The sequence below is a fragment of the Talaromyces amestolkiae genome (assembly GCF_001896365.1).
Source record: "Talaromyces amestolkiae strain CIB chromosome Unknown scaffold5.1, whole genome shotgun sequence".
Taxonomy (NCBI): Eukaryota; Fungi; Ascomycota; class Eurotiomycetes; order Eurotiales; family Trichocomaceae; genus Talaromyces; species Talaromyces amestolkiae.
This window is the reverse complement of record NW_024468041.1, coordinates 700,362-717,643: the sequence shown is the minus strand read 5'-3', so window position 1 is coordinate 717,643 and position 17,282 is coordinate 700,362. Positions and strand designations below refer to the sequence as shown.

General features: G+C 45.4%; 6 protein-coding genes across 6 annotated transcripts; 4 read left to right on the top strand and 2 right to left on the bottom strand.

Moving 5' to 3' along the window:
* Positions 1 to 1,529: 1,529 nt before the first annotated feature.
* Positions 1,530 to 3,260, top strand: BHQ10_003359 (uncharacterized protein; the record flags this gene model as incomplete). Its single annotated transcript, XM_040875606.1, has 1 exon — positions 1,530 to 3,260. The coding sequence occupies one exon, from the start codon at positions 1,530 to 1,532 to the stop codon at positions 3,258 to 3,260; it is 1,731 nt and encodes a 576-aa protein (XP_040731863.1).
* Positions 3,261 to 4,122: 862 nt separating this feature from the next.
* Positions 4,123 to 5,208, top strand: BHQ10_003358 (uncharacterized protein; the record flags this gene model as incomplete). Its single annotated transcript, XM_040875605.1, has 2 exons — positions 4,123 to 4,194; positions 4,255 to 5,208. The coding sequence occupies 2 exons, from the start codon at positions 4,123 to 4,125 to the stop codon at positions 5,206 to 5,208; spliced, it is 1,026 nt and encodes a 341-aa protein (XP_040731862.1).
* A 1,494-nt stretch (positions 5,209 to 6,702) lies between these two features.
* On the top strand, positions 6,703 to 7,025 carry BHQ10_003357 (uncharacterized protein; the record flags this gene model as incomplete). The annotated part of the gene is made up of 2 exons (XM_040875604.1): positions 6,703 to 6,941; positions 7,004 to 7,025. 2 exons carry the CDS (start codon positions 6,703 to 6,705, stop codon positions 7,023 to 7,025), a joined length of 261 nt encoding a protein of 86 aa, XP_040731861.1.
* A 575-nt stretch (positions 7,026 to 7,600) lies between these two features.
* BHQ10_003356 (uncharacterized protein) lies at positions 7,601 to 9,401 on the bottom strand (the record flags this gene model as incomplete). Its single annotated transcript, XM_040875603.1, has 2 exons — positions 7,601 to 7,701; positions 7,760 to 9,401. The coding sequence occupies 2 exons, from the start codon at positions 9,399 to 9,401 to the stop codon at positions 7,601 to 7,603; spliced, it is 1,743 nt and encodes a 580-aa protein (XP_040731860.1).
* A 2,119-nt stretch (positions 9,402 to 11,520) lies between these two features.
* Positions 11,521 to 12,976, bottom strand: BHQ10_003355 (uncharacterized protein; the record flags this gene model as incomplete). Its single annotated transcript, XM_040875602.1, has 2 exons — positions 11,521 to 12,387; positions 12,911 to 12,976. The coding sequence occupies 2 exons, from the start codon at positions 12,974 to 12,976 to the stop codon at positions 11,521 to 11,523; spliced, it is 933 nt and encodes a 310-aa protein (XP_040731859.1).
* Positions 12,977 to 14,157: 1,181 nt separating this feature from the next.
* BHQ10_003354 (uncharacterized protein) lies at positions 14,158 to 15,504 on the top strand (the record flags this gene model as incomplete). The annotated part of the gene is made up of 1 exon (XM_040875601.1): positions 14,158 to 15,504. One exon carries the CDS (start codon positions 14,158 to 14,160, stop codon positions 15,502 to 15,504), a length of 1,347 nt encoding a protein of 448 aa, XP_040731858.1.
* Between the last annotated feature and the right edge of the window lie 1,778 nt (positions 15,505 to 17,282).

Genomic DNA, 17,282 nt, shown 5'->3' with positions numbered 1-17,282 from the left:
TCAAAAGCGACGATCGAAAGGGAAAGCCACCAATGTCATATTTCATGGAAATCCCATTACACAAGACAAACTTGAGAAGGAGATCGCAAGAAATGTCAGCTTCACAGACAGGATCTTTGGACTGAAAGGTGAGTAAAMCCCGCCAGTGGCAGTCATGCTCCGGTGTCATTGCAAAATTGACTTAGATAGATGTTGACAATGTCTCAATTCCCGATGGTTTCACAATCCTTACTCCTCCCTCAGAAGCTATACTGTTTCCGTCGTTCAATCGCTTTATCCGAATTGATAACCTTCCGTGGATTTTGTTCAATCAGGAAATCCATTCTGTGTCGCATTTCACGAGAATCATGACCAGACGAGATTCTGGTAATCTTGCTTATTCGATTCATGACTCGAGACCAGCAAGCCGCGGGACATTTCGCGGACAACCCGACTTAGTTCCTGCTTCAATCTTAAGAACTACCCCAGGCCTCGACAATATCAATCTCGATTCTGAAAACATGATTGATGCACTACCTGACGTCTGGCCATCATGGGTAAAAGCCATCAAGAACTCTATGCCCATTGAACCTGAAATTTCAGAGTCCCTCACTAGGCTGTTGCAAAAAGTGACCACAGAACATTCTAGTACATTAGAGTCTATTTACAAGACCTACATGGTGGAAGACAATCGAATAGACAACTATACGGCGCCGAACCTGAATACTCACTCCAATCCCACAGTATATCAATTTTTAAGTCTGTTCATATTCATGGTGACCAACAATTTGCTATCCACGGATTTTGTTCGAGATGTATATGTATGGGCAAGTTCAGGTTCATGCAGCTGGATCTTCACAGAGATTCTTAAATCGAGATCTGCTACAATCGATGTTTTTGCAACTAAGTTATTCCCAGTCGCTGTTCAGTCGGGAGATGTTAGCATGGTTCGCAGATTAGTTTCAAGAAACGTTGCTGTCGACACCGCAATCGAAACTCTATGGAGTTTTGGGTTTGAGAAGCATTTTCGTACTGCGCTATCACTTGCAGTCGGCGAACGAAACACACAAATGATTGAAGCCCTCTGTGACTTAGGGGCAGTACCTGTGGTACAATCGATCGATAGCGCTGCGAACAATCAAACTCGTGTTGGGTCTTTATGGTCTCAAGAGAGCATTGGAATACTCCGTACGCTCTTGAACCATGGCGCAAATCCAGAGTGTTTGATATCGGATCAGCCTCGCGGGTATCCTCTAATGCAAGCTGCGTCTGAGGGCAACGTGGAATCAGTCTCTCTGCTCTTATCGGCCGGGGCAGATATTAATCTGAGCGTTCCCCAACATGGTGGAAATACTCTCCGAGCTGCTGCCGACGTAGATGACCAACTCAGACAATTCTTGCTACTGACGAAAGGATGGGATACAGGATGTGATAATCATTATGGGCTTCAAACTCCAATACAAGCTGCGACAAAGGCCAACAACACTAAAGTAGCGCTACTTTTGTTGCAGAGTGGAGCATTCGTCAATTTATCTCCCCCAATAGCTCCTATGGTTAGATTCATAGACGAAAAGTTCTTGTACGATGAAGGTGAAATATTTGCTGAGACAATATTGCCGTCTGCCTTTGCCATCCAGCATGCTACTAAGAACGAAAACTTTCTACTTGTACACCACCTTCTTGCCGCAGGTGCTGTGGTAGACTCAAGGATCACAATAAATCATGGTGATACACCTCTTCAGATAGCAGCGAGGTTGGGCAATATGAAGTTGGTATCTCTTCTTCTGGCCTGTAATGCCGATGTTAATGCTCCTGCTGGACAATACAATGGTCGAACAGCAGTACAGGCTGCGGCAGAAAGCGGAAGTCTTGAGATTATACAAATGTTAATCCATGCTGGTGCCAACATAAATGCGTCGCCAGGCCGGATGAAAGGCCGAACGGCGCTTCAAGCTGCCTTAGAAAAAGGCCATATGAAGGCAGCAAAACTTCTGCTACTTTCTGGTGCAGATGTCAACGCCAAACCCTGCTTTACTGACGGGCTGACGGCATTTCAAGCAGCTGTCACCTTTGGAGACATTGGAATTCTTCAAGAATTGCTAAGTTATGGAGCAGATATCAATGCAGCTGCAGGGCCGAAACGGGGCGTAAGTGCTTTGCATGCAGCTGCTGAACAGAGGAATATTGAGCTTTTGGATTTTCTCATCCAAGTAGGAGCTGATGTTCATGCACTGCCGTCGAGGGACTGCAATCAGACAGCCTTGCAGTGTGCAGCTGCCATGGACTGGATGGAGGGCATACGGCTATTACTGCGCTACAATCCAGATGTTCGCATGCTCCCTCCATATTTTCCGGGGTATTCAGCACTGGGTTGGGCTATTCACAACAGCAACTGTGATATGGTAGTTCTATTGTTAGATCACGGTGCTAGTCCCAATGATCCAGTCACGAAAGATCAATTTGAACCCCAAACCGCTTTCATTCAGGCACTTAGTCGTCCTAATTCTTCCGAGATCGTCGAGCTCTTGTTAAAAAGAGGTGCCGACATCAATCAATCTTGGCGATATATGACAGCCTTAGATGTTGCGATTGGGGCACATCCTGCGAACGTTAAAGCCGTGCGTACAATTATTGACCACATATCACAAACATCCGAAAATCGTTCTGATGACATGTTAAAAAAGTCTTTAGCATGGATGAAAGTTGAGTGTGGCACACCAGTGGATATCGAACTGCTTCAACTGCTACTTGATGCAGGTGCTGACATAAACGCCAAGAATTTCGACGACCAGACGACGATATTGCAGAAGTCCACAAAGTGCGGTCACGTCGAAGTTGTTCACATCTTACTACAGAATGGAGCCGAAGTGAATATACCAGCCACCAGGTCCGTAGGAACACCCCTGCAAGAGGCCATTAAAGAACAAAAAACAGAAATTGCAGATATTCTTCTCAAAAATGGTGCGGAAGTCAACGCACCTCCAGCGGAGACGTTTGGAGTAACTGCACTCCAAGCTGCCGCTATTCGTGGTTACGTTCCACTCGCTTTGGAACTTCTGGAGCGCGGTGCCGACGTGACTGCTGACCCAGCGCCAGATTATGGCCGAACAGCAATCGATGGAGCTGCCGAACATGGTCATCTAGACATGTTACAGCTGCTTTTGAACGCTTATGGTGATCAAGACGGATTAGCATCAGTATGTGATCAGGCCGCAGGCTTTGCAGAGAGTGAAGGTCATGCAGCCATTGCGAAATGGCTTAGGAGCTATACGGCTTCTTGAATTCCATGTTTCCTGTTCCGATAACCGATTTTTTATTGTGTTGAGAAGGGTTTTTAACTGGAGAGGCTATCAATAGACCGTGGTGCTGCGCTCAATTCAGACAGGATCTTTCATGCTGGAGGACAGTCGCATTCAAAATTCCGCATCACGACTGCGAAAGAGACGAAGTCTAGCTCCCAATTCGTCTTGAATCTATAGAAGGGTATAGGGGCTATCGTGGCACCATGTAACACCATCGACTTCTCAGAGGTCTGATATGTCGACGTTGAATGTTTTGATAGAATCTCTGAATTGATTTACTTTGCCCAATTAATTCATTCTTCAACAAGCATCAATGACTCGAATTGATTATACCCTTGCCCGGGGTATCATGATTTTACGAAGCTGATGTCGTAAAACTGGATTTCGTTCATCTATGATCTTATCCTTACAATCGTGGCATGACAAACATGCCGTATTAGCCAGACTATTTAGTATCGCTAACAGAATTCGTACTCGGGTCAATGATCGCGTGGTCGTAAATGATGACTGGACATCGGAACAGTAAGAGTACTGGCAACGAATTTGGAAACAGCTTTCCATTCGTGAAACACGTTCAATAGGGTGGAAATATGAATCTTTTATGCACAAATAGTCTCATAATAATCTTGATACATAATGTCGGATTTTTGATGGCGATTTCTCAATAGTCCGGTGTTCAGCCCTTATGTCCGGCTATCACCGGGATGACATACATGCAAAGCTCGATATATCAAACAGTGTTTAAAACATTATAGATCTAAACTCTGAAGATAGGTGATCTGAGGAATAAGGCCTTTTCTATCTTGCTCTAAAATTGAAAAAAAAAGGACGTAAAATAAACATGGAGCAGGAATATGCAAACGCTCAGCCGTCCGGCCACAGAAAATACGTCGAGAAGATCGCTGTCGTCGGAGTAGGCATTCCCTCGTCCCAGGTTACCTTCACATAAAGAGCCTGACTAATAAGGCCTTAGGCAAGTGGTCGAATCGGCAAACATATAACCCAATCCCTTTTAACCACTGGAAAACACACCCTCACAGCCATTACTCGCCCTGACAGCTCCCACGACCTCCCCTCCGCCATTACCGTCCTGAAAGTCGACTACAATAACCACGACTCTCTCATCCACGCCCTGCGAGGCCAAGAAGCCCTTATAATCACTCTAAATATATCACCTCCACCTGAAATTCAACACAATCTCATCTCCGCCGCTGTGGCGGCCGGTGTAAGCTGGATCCTACCAAATGAATTTGGCGGTGATCCCTTCGACGTAGCCAAGGGTGAAGACGCCATCATCGGCGCGGGAAAATTGCGGTTTCGCGAACAGATTGAAAGACTTGGGTGCAACTATATTGGTGTTGCATGCGAGTTTTGGTATGAGTTTAGCATCGGTGGTGGACAGAATCGGTTCGGATTTGATTTTGAGGATAAGTCTTTGGTTATGATGGATGATGGAAGGACGAAGATTAGTGTATCGACGATGCCGATGGTTGGAAGGGCTGTGGCCGCTCTTCTCAGTCTCRGGGTTTCTCCTGATGATCACGATMAAATTCAAGCCGATGGCAAGAGTGGTGCCAGTGCCAGCCTTGAGGACTTCAAAAACAAGGCAGTGTACATCTCATCCTTCACGCTATCCCAGCAAGATATACTGGAATCCGTTCTTCGTGTAACGGACACCAAGCCAGAGGATTGGAAAATCACTCATACCACTGCTAAGGAGCGCTGGAAATCCGGCCACGAATTGCTCAAGGCTGGGAACATGGCCGGGTTTGTCAGATTGTCTTATGCTCGGGCATTCTTCCCTGATGACCCGGAAAATTTCGAGGCGAGCAGAGGCCTGGACAATGGAGTGCTGGGACTGTCCCAAGAGGATTTGGATGAGTTTACCAGAATCGGTATGAATACCAAGCTAACGCATGTGAAATAAGCGGAATACTCTGAACTTTTGTTGATGACGAGACTAGCAGTAAATGACCGATTGCCGTTGGCGCAACTAGCCCTAGGAAGCAACAGCTCTGTAGACAGCTCGGCTAGTTGGTATTTGTTAAAGCATAGTAACTCAATAGCTAGCAGCAACTATAAAGCGGGATACCATAGGACTTCCCTAGCAGTTTGATTGAAGGAGAGAAATAACTTTCTACCTGTTATACATCGCATACATGATTAGATGTGTAGGTATTAAAGGTGAAGGCTATGACACACTCGCTAGAACGACCAAATTCATATCAACTGACGTAGTTCATTACGCCTTCTATAGTGTTGAAGGGCCGGAGAAGTTCAATCACAATCACAATCACAGTGAGAGACCACCTGGGTATTCTTAGTGTCCGCAGTCCATGTTTACAACGATATACCTTCTTTCAGGATCGTCCTTGTAGGCAGTTCAACCTGGAGTGCTTAATTAACGTTCTCGATGGCTTTCAGCATGCCTCTTTACTCCTCCACCACTACCTCCCGGAGCTCGATCATCTCTATCTCCTTTTCTCTCTAATCTCTCGAGGTCCAGTTTTTTTTTTGAGCTCTCACTGGAGTATAACTATCTCAAGCTGCTTCCACTGTCTCCTTATTATCCTCGCCCTTATCTTCTTTATCACCCCCGCCAGACATCCTCTTTAACAAAACTCCTTCCCTTTTTTTCTCTCACCTTTCGAGTCTAATTCTTTCTTATCTTCGAAATGCTGCGTCATTTATCATTTCCTCTCCAATCACTGCATCTTCCTATCTATTCCTGGCTAATTAGTGCGTTCTCCAGTCAATGAAAACCTTTCTCTCTGCTTACTATCGTTAATTCCATCGTATAATTTGCGGATGAGGCTCGGAAATTCCTCGCCMCCCGCCAGTCATTCCGCCGGCTAAGCCCATACCCGCATTTTTTCGGCGCCGAACTAAACGCATATAACACCACTACCATTAGGTTTCAATCATGTTGTCACATACAAGAATTTTCGTCTATCTTCTAAAACGATCATACGTCATTCCCTTTTGCAAATATTAGAAACTATTCACATGAACCCGTTCATCGGGCCGCTCCGAAGGTTTCCGTATCTTTTTCTTATACGTACTCTGTACTTAGTGGTTGTTGGCTCGGTGGAAGGTCGGCGTCGAATGATCATGCCAGAATTAAGTGTCCATCGCTCTGAGTACGCCGCGATAGCTCCAGGTTCTGTGCCCGGGTGGTGTGATGCCATGTACCTTCGACAACATCGTACTATGTAGGGCTGGGCCTGAGTACGTAGATATAAAGGCATCTGTAGACACGTCCGAGATATGAACTTTGTATACCAAAACAACAAAACAAAACAAAGAACAATCAATCGAACAAAGACTTAAGCGTTTAAGCATTTGCGCAATAACCTCTCATCTCAAGCACCGTCTCCTCTCACAACTACAAAAAAATCAAGCAACCTCTTCTACTACTACAATGTCTTCATCACAACACAAAAACTACGACCCAACCCAGTCCATGGCCAATCCCGGCATGAACTACTGGGTCCGGTCCAACTCGCCGACACAAAGCACGCGACGCAACGCTGCTGGTCGCGGCCTATTTTCGGGTCTCCAGGACACGAAACATTACAATGTCGATGGTGGATGGGCGGGAAGACATGTTGTTGATGAGGATGCGCAAGGAAATAATGGTTTGTTTGGGTGGTTTAGTGGGTATGTGTTTTTTCGATCCTTGTTTTGCTTTCATTTAGCTGAGATAGGCTGATGGGAGATAGGTTCTTTTCAGGAAGCAAGTAGGGGATATGATGGCGATTGGTGGGCCGGGTTGGCTGTTATAATACTGGATTATTAGACAGTGGTGGGAGTACTCGAAGAGGATAGACAGATGGAAGCGAGAAGGAAGATCGCAGGAATGGGGTAATGAATTGTAAATAAGATTTTCTGATTATTAGGTTCATGTTTTGATGGCGTCACCGATGGTGTTCAGGAAAGCGAATTGATGCATTTATTGACTACTGAAACCTGTCTTTGATCATTTTTTATCTTTTCGTAGGAGTGGTCTTGGAGCTGCAAGGTACGCAAAGAGTCAGTATATCTGGTCCTGGAGACTGCATAACTTGTTGATCAAAACCCCCTACATCTGATTTGGTAGAGACTATTGATATTAGCAATATGAATGTACAACATGATGATAGTTTTCACAAGTTCAGGGCTAATGTACAATGTTCCCGAAATATCCCCGAAATATCCAGATCGACCCGAAACAAAGGCTAACTCAGTAGCTATATAAAATTTCACCAAAAGAGAGACGTAGTCAACTCGAAACGCCCCATATCCCGCAAGGCTTCTTATATACACTGGCTTCCACCACCCTAAGAAGGCAACACCTCGATAGAATTATAAAATTGTTCTTCAACATCTCTCTTCCTAAACCCCGGTGCTCTTCCCAGACACATCGCTTTTGTGACAAGTGCTATGGCAGACTATTAGCTCACATCCAAGACTGTCAAGGTGATTAAGGGGAGACAAACAATTAATGAACCTTTCTATATCCACATAAGCAGGAACATATTCCTGGCCCATCATATTCCCCCCAGCGCTTTGATTGACTATGCCGGCGAGCGGGTTCTGACCCATTACCGTCTTCCTCGACGCAATACCCGGATTTGCAGGTACCGAGAACCGGTACGTCGTCGAATGCGGCTCTAACCTTATACCCATGTCTTGCAAATACCCGTCTATGTCTTGAGCGTCGAACCATTCGCTGCCGTCATCCAGCAGACCGAGTGAGGACACGATGCCGATTAAACTTGTGTCTGGCCCGTTGTGACGGATGTGTGCGGTGTGTGTTGTTAAGGGACCGCTTGTTGCAAGATATTCTGCTGGTAGATGCTGCTGGTTGTGGTGATCGTAATTCATGGCCGACGATGAAGACATAGATTGCGAAATCGGCGGTGGCGATTCTCGCATATAATGTGTACCCGCACCTCCTAACGGCAGAAAAGGAACAGACGGATCGTATAAATCGCTGATACCCGTCAACGCCATTTGAAACTTCTGTACGAGATAATCTCGGCTCCAGATTCGATACGCCAGTTTGAAGACTCGTGCTTCTTTCGGCGATAATGTCGATAGGCCTCCGCTTACTAGGACATCATGCGCGCGCTCGACGCATATGCGCATTAGTCGACGGGCAAACGTCGTTTCTTGGAAACTGTACGATGTCGGTGGTGGGATATATGCCGGGGCAGGGAGAGAGATCTCGTTCATTGTCGTCATTGGTACAGCTCGACCAGTATACTGTTGATATGTATCCGGGTATTGCTGCTGCATGTCGAATGTCTGCGTAGGTGCTGTAGTGCCATAAACTGGATAAGTCGGTTGATTCAAAGGGTCAAAAGGATCAGAGCTGTCACTCCCGAAATCGGGGCTCATCCATTGCCGCTGTTGGTTTGGATTGACTACGCCAGTCTCTATGTCTGGCATATTAACCTGCCCACTCTCTATCCCCGGCGCTGCCGCTGACCCCGAATCATTTGCCATCTGGCCCAACGCCTCGAATCCCCTCTCCATCTCCATCATCGGTCCCTCCAGCCTCGGACAAATAGTCAACATATCCGACTCCATTAGCCTCGCCTGCAACAAATCAAACGCCTTTTTCATGCGCAAAATAACGTCATCTCTTTCAGAGAGTTGTTTTGCGCGAGATGAGAGCTCGTTTTGTTTGCGTTGACGGTAGGCGCGTTGGGCCATGCGCATCTGTGTGCGGCGCCGCTCTTTGCCGGAGGGAACTCTGTCTACTATTGGCACTGTCGGTAGGTCGGTTGATTGAGTGGCTGTTGGCCTGGTTTTTGGATTGGTGCGTGGTCGTTTCTTTTGTGATTTTTGTGGTGATTGCGTCGGTCTGGCTTCTGTCTCTTCTGTGATACTTATTGCCACAGTTAGTGGTTTTTGCTGAGTATATACCGGTCTATGAATCAACTGCTCCTGGTTCTCTTCGGCGCCAGAGACAGCCAATCTCAGCGAAGCCTGTGCATCATGGTGATGCTGTTGTTGTTGAACCGCGACATTGCCACCGTAGCCGGGCAGCAGGTGCTGGTAATTCAGATAAGTTGTATAGGGCTCAGTAATGCCCTGCTGCTGTTGGTATTGATTCACATTTTGAGAGTTCATTTTGCTCCCACTGAATAGGCGCACAATTAATTCCTGGGTAGTATACCTGACGAACTCAAGTGGTGCAGTTTGCTCTTAAGCGCCGGATCCAGTCCCGCTAAAGCATGGCATAACGGTCCCGATCCACTTAACTCGGACTACCGGCGCTCGTCAAATCCGATSGAGCCACAATCACTCATTTCTCGCGAGCCGGACGATAGATGGATAGATAGATAGATACATGATGAAAGTCGAAGAGAACGTCTAGGCTCTGGCCAGACCCCAGAGAGAGAAGAGCGGGCTGCGCTAGTCTATTTATAGACTAKCTGGGAATCTGGCCAACTTTAGCCAGAAACTCTCTCAGCTTGTCAGTCTCATTGGTTCGATCTTCTTAGAAGTTCGTGGCAAAGCCTGCTTTTCGACGAATGAGACGTAAGCTTTTGAAAGATCATAGGCACATAGCTTGGGGCGATATCATCCCATCCATATGAATCAGGTTTATGTATTTCTAGTATTTTTGCAGTAATGTGTCAAGATCCAATATATTAGCCCTAGCCTAGATATCATATCTAGAAGCACGATTTGGCGCCTGGATTTATGCGCTAATTCGCGCACTATAGTGGGATGTGTAGATCCATGTTACGTGGACCTTGGTTGTTAAATAGATGTTATACAACAATTTAGAAATTCTAGAGGACTAAGTTGTTTGTAGCTTCTTTTGTGTCATTATACACAATGGAATCAGGTCAAATCCTTGATGTTAAAAGCTTAGCTGAACAAGATCAAGGATCAATTTGCACTAAAAGCTCCCTACCAAAGCTAGTCATTGCTGCAGGCGCAACAAATTGAAGCCATGGGCGGGAAGATATAAGACAGTGGTCCAGAGCCATGTATTATCCATGAAAGACAAGTGGAAGAGGAAAGGGTAACCAGATCGAGGAGTCTCTGGTAATTCGTCCAGTGAGCTGCCAGCGTCAGTGAGCGGACAAGTGGTAGTGACAGACTGGAACACTTTCCCTTATGAATTATAGTAAGGAAGGCCACTAGCTAAAGCAGTTTTTGATTAGAGAGAGTTACGCTTCCACCACGTTCGGATAAAAGTCGAAACAACATTGAATCGGCTTTTTGCGATGAGCGTATGGACAAACAGACTTGAACAAGGCGCCGTTGGAATCGATCTCTTCCACACAATTATTGCAAAGACCACGGCCACAACCCAGACATTTCCAGCTCTCGTTAAATTCTCGATAACGTACGGCACATTTCAGAATATTGCGTTACTTTTGTTTGTCGATTTGCCGCTGCAGATATCAAATCTGAAGTTGAGGTTGCCGCTCTCGCCTCTCCGACTGATCTTTTTCCCTCTTCCATTGTTCTCTTTCTTTCTGACGTTGATACCTTTCCTAATGTTTCATACTGTCTGTATCTGTCACTCACAAAATCGCTTCTAATGACTGTTAGATAATAATAGGGAAATCTGGATATGAGATCCTTACTATTTCAGATTGGAATCTCGGTGCATCGCAGTCTTCTCTTCGTTTGCCTAAATATGACGCCGAGATCAATGGATAGGTTTGGGTTTCGGCATCGTACGATGCCAAATTCTCGAACACACGAGCCTGATCAATCTCATATCGCTTGGCTACGTTTCTCCAACTAAGGCTCAGAGTCAAACGAGCTATTTTGGGCAATGAAAAGCACATTACAAATATGGTACTTGCGATAGCCATACATGGGTTTACTTGAAGAGGCCATGCATTAACCAAGGATCAAATTGAAGCTATTTCGCAGACGCTCTTTCTTCTAGTAACCAACATAGCATTCGTCGGAGAAAACGCAGGAAGTCTTCCTTTTCGTCTCCCTTTAATCTTCCCTCTAGCATCTCCAAATTATACTCTGGAATAGGAGCTGTTCCTTTCCAATTACCTGATAGATAAAATCAAAAATTAACGCAGTCAGTTTATATCCGTATTTGACATTTTTAAAGGAGTGGCACAAACCATATTTATCTCAAAATTGCAGAATTTCCTCGCTCCGAACGAGGAATTCAGGAAGAGGACTTCCCAAGGCATATGCCTGAAGTACTACCATGATAATTGCCCGGAATTAAGTTCTGAAAGTTTTCAATCATATCCTGTTCTCATGGGAACATTCGCAAGCCCTTCATTTCGGGCGAGTGGGAACAAATGCAATACTGGGCCCAATAGGGCAAGTGTCCTCGTCTTCGATAATTATGACTACCTTCGTTAAGCTCTCCCTCTTCGAAAAATTTGCAGTGAGGATCGTTCATGATGACATAGCTGGCTGACTTGCATTTGGGGTCCCTGGTGCACTCTTCAGGACACCCATCAACGGTCACGGCCATTTGTCTATATATTCTGGCACGAGTGGGTCCACGACCGCAGAAGGGTTCCCATACGACGCCTCCCTTTTGGATAGTCCGACGTCCATTATATCCACAGATTTCCATCGCTTCCTTGCGTCGCTCCCAGACGAGGTCAACTTCGGGCTGCCTGGCCTCACAGTCGCAGATCCTGCCTTTAAGCTCACTGATTTCTCTGGCATAGGCCGTCTTATCGTCACGGCGACCATCCAAGCATTTCTGCAGCTCGTCATCCAGCTCATCATTCCGTTCCCGAGTATCAGTTAGTAGAGCCTTTGTCCGCCCCAACTCCTCGTCACATCCTGGATCAGTGAGAGGAGGCTCCGTTACGGGCGACGCTCGGCGCATGAAACCCGCGCCATTGACCTCCTCTCCGACTTCATCAGACCTGTACCTCGAGCAGAGGCCGATCGGATACGCCCAGACACTTGCTAGGCAGCCAGGTTTGGTCTTGCAAAGCTGGGCACACTCATCGGGAGTGTCTAGTTCCTTGCTTTCGATTTCATCCTGCAAATCACCGAGTGTTTTGCAGTTGTCTTCAGCCTTGTATCCGTCGGGAAATGTCTTTTCAGTCTCAGGGAGGTCGCAGATTGGGTTCCATCGCTCGTGGCGTATCAGCGTTGACTAACGCCGAAAGAGTGAGAAGCGCAAAGAGCATTTCGAAGGAACTTATGTTTTGATTCGTGGGAAAGTGTGAATGGATTTCAAATTGAATGATCCATAAAAGTAGGTATTTTTGTCACTCACCTCCCGTTGTGGACGGAGCTACTTCTAACCCAAGAACGAGCAGAGGTTGTGTCACTCATCTTTTTTAAGGGCTTTCTACTGGTTCTAGTGTAATTATTACTCAATTTGAGGACGTGGCTGGCTGCGCACTCCGTTATTTAGACAATCCCCACTCATAGTGCGTGCAAGGGATATGTTTTTTCGGAAAGTGGAAAGAGGGAAATATCTCATCGAACGGCAATGGAACTTGAATGCGCAAAGAGCCCAGGAGAACAAGGTGACTGGCGTTTGAGCTTAATGACGGAGGAGACAAAGTTAGACCAATTGAATAACTGCGAAAGAGTATCTATCTTGAACAAATCGCGTTGCAATATTTTTGAGTAACATATGCCTGCAGTGGATTTTGGCACCTATTGCTTACCTTGCAGTACACATCTAGATCGGTCGGTGTTGAATGCTTTGAAATTTCAGCCACCATAATCAGCATGATCTGTGTATAATAATTTCAGAACCGATAGAAGTACTTAGCTAGCTCTTGTTACACAATATCACATAACTCGTTGAATCCTGTAGAGGGTTCATGTATGGGATTGCGGGGTCCTTATAGTATTGATGTAGGCTTCAATATTCGGGTTCATAGCCTAAATCGTGCATATGCAGTTATTTACATTCATGTTCAAGTTGGGATTTGCAATCCTCAACAGTTCGAGTTAACTTTCCCCGATATGCAACTCTCACTATCTTAGATAGTTTAAATTTTAGGAACCACCTAGACGGCCTAGAATCATTGATAAAATAACAGAAACATCATCTAACTTTACTTTTCAGCAGTCAAATTAGTCAGATTAAGATGCAAATAGGGGTGATAATAGGGGTGATAACAGATTTTGGCATAATTGTTTATATCATGTGGATGTATCCTACTTAGGCATGCCGCCTGCAATAGAACGGAGGGAATGACATCAGGCTCTCCAGCTAGATCCATCAACCATCATTGAACGTGCCCTTGCGTGGCGTAGAAAGTCCATTTAAGATCACGAGTCATTTTATTGGGCCCTTAAAAGTTGTGAGTTGGTCCCTAGTGCATTAATTAGGGACCTTTATTTTATCCTGATCACCAGTCGTTTTTGAGTATGACGATGGTGAACACATAGAGTTATGTTTGGGCACTTTGCACCAAGTAAGCGTTGCAAAAGGCCTCGGGTATGATAGAGCAATGCCCCTGTACGTCGCTAAGAAGCACATGAATTAATGAACGTCTATGAAGCCCACCAGATCCTACAAAAGGTGCAACCTGAAAGATGAATGAAAGATGACATGAAATCTCCACAGTTCAACATGCACGAGACTTACATAACATTTTCTGAATGAATGTTTCACCGCTAGTCATTATAAAAAAGGTTACACAATCAAAAGAAAAGTAGTGTCGAGCAGCTTATCCTTGCCCTTTCTACAGCAGTCCGGAAAATCAGTTCCTTTCCAAGCCTTCTGAAAGCTGTATACTCATCATATGAGTGAGAAATCCGCAAACTCGTCACATCTGCCGGCTACCAAGAAATGCCGCCGTTGAAGGCTATAAATAAGCCATGAGGCCAAGTCTGACTTATGGGATGAAACAGGCTCAGGAAGTCTTATCCATTTTCTTTCAAGAATCCCATTTCATTCACCATGCAGTTCTTGTCGAACTTCTTTCTCCTATCGTTACTGTCATTCCAACATGCCTTTGCTGGGTGGGAAAAGTCCACTTCCAAACCCATGCTCCCCATCAACGACCCCTTTTATGTGCCTCCAAACGAGACAGAATGGGGGTCTGACTGGAAATCGGAAGAAGTTGGAACGATTCTCAGAAAGCGCGAGGTTATTATCGGCACCATCCTCCCAGGCTCCGAGAGTGAAGCCAAAGCATACCAACTCCTTTATAGAACGCAGGATCTCAATGGCAAAGCAGACGCCACAGTCACCACGATCATTATCCCACTAGAACCCAACCTGAACCGAGTAATTTCTATTCAAAATGCATACGACTCTCCCGACCCAAACTGCGCCCCTTCATACGGACTTCAAAGTGGAGCACAGGGGTGGGGAAGATCTTGGAATCAGGTCAATCTCGCCTTCTTCTTGCCTTACCTCCGGAAGGGTGCAGTTTTGAATATCCCCGACTACGAGGGCAGTAATGCTGCCTTTGCTGTGGGCCCCCAAAGTGCGTACCAGACTCTAGACTCCATCAAAGCGGCCCTAGCATCATCAGATTATACCGGCATCACAGACAACGCCAATGTCATTATGTTCGGTTATTCTGGTGGTGCATTAGCGACCGAGTGGGCTACAGAATTCAAGACTGAATACGCTGATGATCTACCCATCGTTGGGGCAGTTATCGGTGGACCACCTGTAAACATTGGCCAAACCTACCACAGCGTCAACGGCGAAAAGCTCTCTCAGCTAAATGTCTGGGCCATGCTCGGACTCATGAACGCCTTTCCCGAAATGGATGAATATATGCGAAATGACTTGAAGACGGAAGGATATCAAGACAAGAAGTTCCTCCACGCCTTGACAAGGTGTTCTTACCCTGGGGATACCCTTGTGCCGGATTTGGAGTTTACCAATATTTCTTCCCTTTTCCACGGCGGCGATGCGTTCTTGGATATCTTCGAGCAAAAGATCACAGAGGTAGGCGTGATGGGACTACATATCACTCCAGAAAGTGACCCTGGATATCCCTTAGTGTTTTTCTACGGAAGAAAAGACGAGGTTATCGGACCGATTTCTGGGGTTGAAGAGCTCATCACAAAATGGAAGCAAGAGACAAATGTGGATGTGCAAGATTGGTCAAAATTAATGCCATTCCAGGACCATGCTACTGCGTTGCTAACCGGTTTGCCTATGTCATGGACCTGGATGACCAACCGATTTTGTGCTGTCGAGAAATGCAAAGATGATGTCGACGACGTTGATTTTGGACCGAATATGGATGGACAGGTAGTTTTTAGGCCGAGCGATGAGCTACGCTAATGGGGAATTTACTATAGCCATTTTCTTGGAAGCCAAAAAATACGACCTGGGAAATTGAGGATCATGATTTCAAAATCAGTGATAACAGGGAAGTTAAAGCAGGTATCAACCATGAAAGTGAAAGAACATGGTATACGCATACACATACAATTCATTAATCTCTGGCGGCCAAATTTGACTGGACAACGAGGCTTCGATTTGTGTATAAGTACGTACTTTAACAAGGCCATAATTCGCACACCAAACCGAGCCTAGGCAGAGGTCTACAAAGTTATATTATTAGTTTAGAAAAGTTTATATTGGGACTAGAAGTTTGATCTTTTAGCCAATCAAATTCATTCGTGTATATAATATATGGCTGTGTGTCTTCACTTTACCAGTGTTAAACACATTTTGTCGCCCATTTGGCTATAGTGTGCCATAAAAATAATGAGTCGGTGTCTCTATGGGGCCATTGTGCTTGTAAATCCCGCAGAAAAAGAGCTTAGATATATCATCTAATGTTATATACATACAAAAAATACGTGAAAAGACCGATCCTACTCGGAGCCGCCGCAATCGAGTTGATTTTAGTTCCTACCGCAAGGGCTAGCTTTCAAAGATTCCTGTCTTCTCAGTTCTAGTACAAATACCAAAGCTCCTACGAGAACAGATGAAATAAATCGAAGCGATAACCAGAGCCGAGTCTCGGGATCATAGATACCCTTGTTACTGCAAGCACGATAATGAATGAATCTGTTGCTCAGGGAGCCGACAATAAACGATACGATCGTTAGTCCAATGAATTATGGTAAATTCATCAGCCCGCTCTGATCAGAGTTGAAATTTTATCATGGAAGTGTAATTTGGCTCGATATTGTCGTGCCGAGTGTGTTCTGCAATACAATTAAGGCGCCGTAACTCAGTATTATAGATGATAGCAGGTGCGATGCTTGGTCTCTTCGTAGAAGAACGTAATAATCCTTGACGAGCTCCGAGGAAGATGACATGGTGACAAAGCCAGCAATAAGCAGACCAAGAGAGCCCCCAATCTTAGCAGTCTAGATGATTTTTATTGATCACTCCCCGCTGCTGCACGAATAACAGGGATCATCACCTCAGGTAATACCCTGGCAGCTCACGATTAAATGTTAACTAGCATGGTTTCTACAGCTTTTTGCGTCTTAGAGCTCCATATTTTTACCTCTAGCTTTTGCTATCTACACCGAATTTGCAATCCGGTCTCGAAAAACTTTAAAACATCGTAGATAAAGGAAAAATATGCAGGGAGTTTAAGGGCATGAGAGTATCAATTGATGAGGGATCTGATGCATACTGAGGCTAGGAAGCTCTTAGCGAGCGAACTAATTCCTGGAACCAGAGATTTGATATCTCATCCCTTATCTCGCTCCTTAAAATCCCGACATCGCTCTTGTTGTTGACAGGCAATTGCGTAGTCAGGCTGGCGGGTCTTAGCGAGCCTGTGAATCCCTGACTACTAGCTTTCGTAGCGTATGGTAAACGAAGAGGTCTATAGGAATCCGTCGATTTTCACCAGATGCCTCAGTAGCCTGTATATACACATTCACTTCTGTAAGTCTCTTTTCTCAAACTGAGCTTGACTATGGTTACTGTCTCCCCTGTGCCCATGATTCCGGACTCCGACGCCAAGTCTGGAGCATGGTCCGAAGGTCACACAATTTCTACAACGATAATAGAGAAATGTACACATGAGTAGGATTTGCACCTGAACTGCCTGCTGACCTGCATTACGGGTGGCCAGAAATTAAGTGCTACGT